At 34.5% G+C, this 5,906-nt stretch overlaps 1 protein-coding gene across 1 annotated transcript; it reads right to left on the bottom strand.

Moving 5' to 3' along the window:
- Nucleotides 1–267: 267 nt before the first annotated feature.
- Nucleotides 268–5,678, bottom strand: MTO1 (Pyridoxal phosphate (PLP)-dependent transferases superfamily protein). Its single transcript, XM_085731201.1, has 11 exons — nucleotides 5,140–5,678; nucleotides 4,402–4,505; nucleotides 3,849–3,922; nucleotides 3,578–3,746; nucleotides 3,088–3,147; nucleotides 2,798–3,001; nucleotides 2,620–2,706; nucleotides 2,405–2,512; nucleotides 1,679–1,774; nucleotides 1,463–1,581; nucleotides 268–664 (listed from the first exon to the last, which is right to left on the bottom strand). The coding sequence occupies exons 1-11, from the start codon at nucleotides 5,606–5,608 to the stop codon at nucleotides 541–543; spliced, it is 1,614 nt and encodes a 537-aa protein (XP_085587327.1). The 5' UTR covers nucleotides 5,609–5,678; the 3' UTR covers nucleotides 268–540.
- Between the last annotated feature and the right edge of the window lie 228 nt (nucleotides 5,679–5,906).

Below are 5,906 nucleotides of genomic sequence, written 5' to 3'. Positions count from 1 at the left end.
TAAAATGAAACGATAGAAAGACCGTATATCACAATAGGAAAAGATAGAAAGTAATTGCAACTACTGTAACAATAAAACATTTCAATTTTTAACAAGAAATAAATCCCTACAAATAAAAGACAAAATCATTAATTTTTACTTAAAAGCAATTATCACAACTTTCACAATCATCAATTTTACGAGTAATGTCCAGCTAGCCTTAGATCTTTGATTATGGCTTATTTCTTGGGCATTGCCACCCTAGATTGATTTTTGTTTAAAAAAAAGTTGTATCAAATGACTTCTTCATCATCATCACTTCAACATTACGATTTTAGGTTTATAGAATTCAAATCAGATACCATTTTTCTTAAACAAGCCCAACACATGCAATCATAATTCAATCGATTCACCAGACAAGATAACAAGAGAGAACATAGAACACCCAAATCAGTTCAAGGAATTAACATCCGCAGATACACGCAGCAAATACTGGTTTCATACTAAAAAACACTTATTTCGAGAAAAAGATAAATGCTTGCGGTAAATAATGAATAGTGCCTATATGGCTTCCAGTGCCTGCAAGACATCAGCCTTCAAATCCTCAAAATCTTCAATTCCAAAGCTGAATCGAACCAAATTGTCATAAATCTTCCACTTGGCCCTTTCTGATGCAGGAAGGTCCCTGTTGCAGAATACATGAAAAGATTAAATACAGCTACAAAGGACCCAGGTAAATCAATAAAAATATAAACTCGACACTTATGCTTTGTTTGTATAACGAAAGAAACATGAGTCAAAAATAGGATGACAAAACAAAGTGGGAGAAAATGTTGAAGTGAAAGTGAGTAGAAAATAAGATGTTCTTGAGTTGTTTAATAGAAGTGAAAGTGAAGGGAATGAAAGAGATATATTAAGTACATGGCATAATTACCCAAATTGAATAAAGTAAATAATCCATGTTGACTAATCATAGCAATGGCATGAGTGGCTTTTCATAATAAAAAAAAATAAGGAACATTCTCTTTCAACCTTTCCAATTGGTGAAGTGTTTTCTGAAGTAGGAGGGCACCAAAACCAAACTTTCAATTCTATTTCTTAGGAGTTCCAAACAAGGGAACCCAATTCCCAAAAAACATTCTACTATCCCACATGGTTGTTTCTTTCTTTTACTTTCACCCTATTCCAAGATCCTCTCCATTTAATAGACACTTCCAATTGGAGAGAGAATAGATAGACTCGTATAATAAAATAATATAGTTTTAAAATATTTTATTTTATTCCATTAGTCTATCTCTCTCCAAATGGAAGTGTCCCATCAAATGGAGAGCATCTCAACAATTTCAAACAAGGCGTAAAAGCACAAAGGACAAACTAAGAAAGATTTCATTACAGGGTCACATTCAAATAGGACCATAGCACATGACAAGTAGTGTCAAATCATTAATCTAACACAACATAAACAAGAGATCCAAATGAGTACCAGTAAGACAAAATGGCTGGTTGATCCACAATGCTCTCGCAGCCACCAAAAGAGGCAGCAATATATGGGATTTTTAGTGAATCAATAAATTTAATTGTGGTTGTTATATCTCCATCAATCTGCATTATTGGCAACAAAAATATCAAATTATGACCAACTATGTTATAACAAAAAGCATTATGGCTTGCAACCACAAATTTGAATAGCAATTCCCACCTCAAAACTGACCACACCCCCAAAACCAGTCATCTGCCTCATGGCAAGCTCATGTTCAGGATGACTTGGCAAGCCTGGATAGTAGACACGCTTCACCTGCAAATAATAGTATGTTGTTGTTAATCATGGTTCATATGAAATCATGCTATCATTACTGAAATATCAGAGACATTATACAAAAAGGATTAAATATAAGTAAATGATACGATAATTCAAATAAAAAAAGGAAGAACCTATAGCAGAACACATTATTACTCCACAAAACAGCTTAAGCACATCAATCCCAAAGGTTAATATTAAAAATGGAAAATGTTGGATGTAGCGATAGTTTCTATCCTGAATCGATCACAGATACCGCTTATTGGCTATTTATCACCTTTGCACTTTTGTTTCCCGCTAAAATCAAGATATGGAACCATTTTGTTTGTCTTTAAAATACAACACGTAAGCTTATTTAAATTTCACAAAGAAACTTTTTGAAACGGATTTCACAAAGAAACTATTCTCTATAAATAGCACTATTACTAAAAAAATCGTTATAATAACACTTATTATTATTATTAATATTATTATTATATTTTTATCAAAAACACTTGTCATTATTAACAAACAAAATCCCAGTAGCCTAAGAAAGGATTCACAGTAAGGCCATGGCATTACTGTTATCATTATTAGCATACAAAATCCCAGTTAATAATACAAGATATCATAGTAATGCCATGGTACCTTGGGATGTGCCTCTAAAAGTTTGGCCATCCTCATTCCGGTTGAATTCTGTTGCTGTACACGAAGATGCAGCGTTTTCATGCCTCTGATGAATAGGTATGCAGCATTCTGTTAACATGTTCGCACTATGTCAGGCACAATAATAGTATTGTTCTATGGAAAATGCATTTGCAACATATATCAATCAAGGAATCGGGCTTGTAGTAATGACTAACCGGGTTAAGAGCACCGCCCAAAATATGATGCAAAATTCGAATTTCTGAGATCAACTTCAAAGAGCCACTGATGCAACCACCAAGTACCTGAACCAGAAATAAGTGTTTTTAGGTCTGAAACTATGAACACTTGATATGTAAACTATATTTTAAAGAACAGGACAACAGATTGACTTACATCATGATGTCCACCGATGTACTTCGTACAAGAGTGCATAACCAAATCAGCACCAAGGGCAAGGGCCTTCTGGTTCAAAGGCGTAGCAAATGTACCATCAATGACGAGCAAAGCCCCATTCTTGTGGCAAAGTTCTGAAACCAGCTTAATGTCAACACATCTCAGGAATGGATTGGTAGGAGACTCAGTGAAGAATAGAGACACCTGCACATTTGCACAGAACCATCAGAATTCTACAGTATCTACAATAAGAGAGAGAAATGCAACCAATTAATCTTCCCAACACTAACCTTGTTCTGCTCCAAAGCAGATTGCAAGGCTCCAACATCAGCAGGATCAACCACGGATGTCTGCTCAATAAGGTGAAAATTATTAGTAGTTTATAAATCATAATAATTCTAAATTTCTAGCTGCAAGTGCCAGTTCAGAAAGGAAGCATAACAGAAATCCACCACACCCAACCAATTAGATATATCCATTTCAAATATTGGGTTAAAACCCCGACAAAATTACAAAGTATGATATATACATTAAGTTCATCTATCAATCATTCACTTTCAAAGCAGAGTTGTTATCTCTCCACATAAAAATTTCCAGGAAGACAAGTAGGAGCTAATTAAGGAAGTGCAAAACAAACTTTCTAAATGACCACACTTTCAATTAAAACAATTTGCACTACTCTTTGAGTTACCTAAAGAAACACGGGAACATAAAATGCAGTTTCAAGCAACATAAAACAAAGTAACATCGAAACCAACACAAATCAATGAATTCACATACCTTGATCCCCATCTTTGGAAGAACAGTCTCTATAAATATCCTAGTCTTCCTGTAACAATCAGTAGTAGTCACAAGATGTCCACCGGCTGGAACCAGCGCCATCAGCAAGACTATGCTAGCACACATCCCAGATGCCATCAAGATAGTTGACTCAGCCCCTTCCAGTTCACTGATTCAATAATGAGAATAAACCTCATTAAATTCAACCACAGCATTTCAAATATTACAAGATCATAGATCATAATAATTATATCAAATCAAACAAACAAACCTTATCTTCTCCTCCAAAACAGTACTGGTTGGGTTGCCATAGCGCCCATATTCATAACTAGTTTGACGTTTCTCCTGCAAAGTGATAAAATTTAGAAAAACATTCATAGCTGGCGTGAAGCATTGATACAGACACAATACCAACACTGACACATGGACACAGATGATTTAAGAAATCTGAGGTCATAGAATGCAATCACATGTATCAGGTCGACAGCAACACATGTCCGAAACTTCAAACATGCCCTCAATAAAGTGTCGGTGCTACATAGCACACTAGTCATTCACATTTTCTCCCTCATTCCCTTACATAACAAATTCATTCACAGACTTTGCAGTATCGACAATCGACACTTTTGATCGAAGGCATGTCCAATGTCTGACAAGTGTCAGTGTTAGACACCAACAGATGTGATTACATTGAATTGTGTCATTTTCTCAAATTGTTAGCAGTGTTGACATTTCAATTATATACCGTGTCCGTGCTTCGTAGCTTACAAGTAAAATTGTAACAAAATCCAAAATTAAAAAATAAAAATAAAAAATAAAACTACCTTAAAATCAATAAGATCAGCAGTTTTCTTAAAAAAGTAGGCAGAAGTGTTCACCACAGGAGTGGTAATTCCATCAGTCACAATAGCCCTACCAAGTCTCTCAGCTGCATAATAACACAAATCCAAAAACTCATCAATCAACACAGCACTAGTCAAAGAAAAATATCAATCAACATAGCAAACACGTAACTTTCAAGCAAATAAAAGTTACTTCATTCAAAAATAATCATATAACACAAAATCTGAATCTTTCTCTTTTGGTACAAAAAACTCAGTTTTGGTACAAAAAAACCAGAGAGAATCATAAGTAAATCACATCCAAATTTTTTATTAGATACCCACTTTCTAAAATTATATTCCTTTGACTAAAAGTATATAAATTTACATGTTTTTTATATACTCACCCACTTTTTAGCATATAAAATTACAAAACTTTAAGCTTTTAGACTGAAAAAAATGTAAATTTTATGAATAAAAACGTATTTTAATTTTATTCATAAATTTTCACCAAAAAACAAAAACTAGTCATATATAATGTAATATTTAAATTCAATAATAATATAATTATAACCGATAAAATTAACCTAATCTTTGAAATTAAAACTAAAAACTGTTTTTTTATGAAAAAATGCTTTTTAATTATACTTTGCAACTAATTATTTCAATACAATTTAATAAAAAAATAAAAAATTATTACAATATAATAAGAAATAAGAAAATAATTAAAAATTCACATACCGGCATGAATCGTTTTGCTTGCATCGGATTTCAAAAACGAAGAATAAGAACTACGGTTAGTCTGTACAGCCCCATTTTCGACGACATCGCCATCGGCGACATCGGCGTCGAGGTCTAACGGCACCGGCGAAGTCGTTGCATCAACAGCAGATGCAACAGCCGGCACCGGAGTCGGAACCCCAGCGATTCCGCTGGGGTTCCCAGTTCCTTCATTAGACCACGAAGCAGCGACGATTTGTGCAACACCGATGTTGCTGCAGTTACGACGCGCTTTGGTGCTGAGTTGACGTTGGAAATTGGGAGGAAAACGGAGGATTGGGGAGGAGATGGCGGCGGCGGAGGAAAGGGAGGTTGTTGGGAAATGACGACGGCGGTTGTGGTGGTGGTTGTCAGTGGATGGAAGGGATGTGAAATCGGGATCGGAACGGCATTCGAAGGTGAAAACGCGGTGGAAACTTGAAACGGCCATTTTTTGTGTCGTTTTGGTGTGGTTAGGTTTTTCTTGGTTCTCTTTTGTTTCCTACACCTACTTCCTCTACACCAACCAAATGATGAAATGAATGTGAATATATATGATATGATATGAAATATAGTTGTGTTATTTGAACATCCATTTATTTTACAAAATCAAAGCGATAGAAAGAGAAAGAAAGTAAAAATATAATCTATTTTTTCATTTTCTTTTTAGTTTTTTTTTAAGGGTGGTGAATAAGAGAAATGATATAACACACATTTTAAAGAACACTCATTTTAAAGAACACTTTCTT

The sequence above is a fragment of the Medicago sativa genome, chromosome 7, assembly GCF_051527215.1.
Source record: "Medicago sativa cultivar Bolivia chromosome 7, Bolivia_mono, whole genome shotgun sequence".
NCBI classification, from domain to species: Eukaryota; Viridiplantae; Streptophyta; class Magnoliopsida; order Fabales; family Fabaceae; genus Medicago; species Medicago sativa.
Note: the sequence above shows the minus strand (reverse complement) of the source record. Positions and strands in the feature narration are given on the sequence as shown.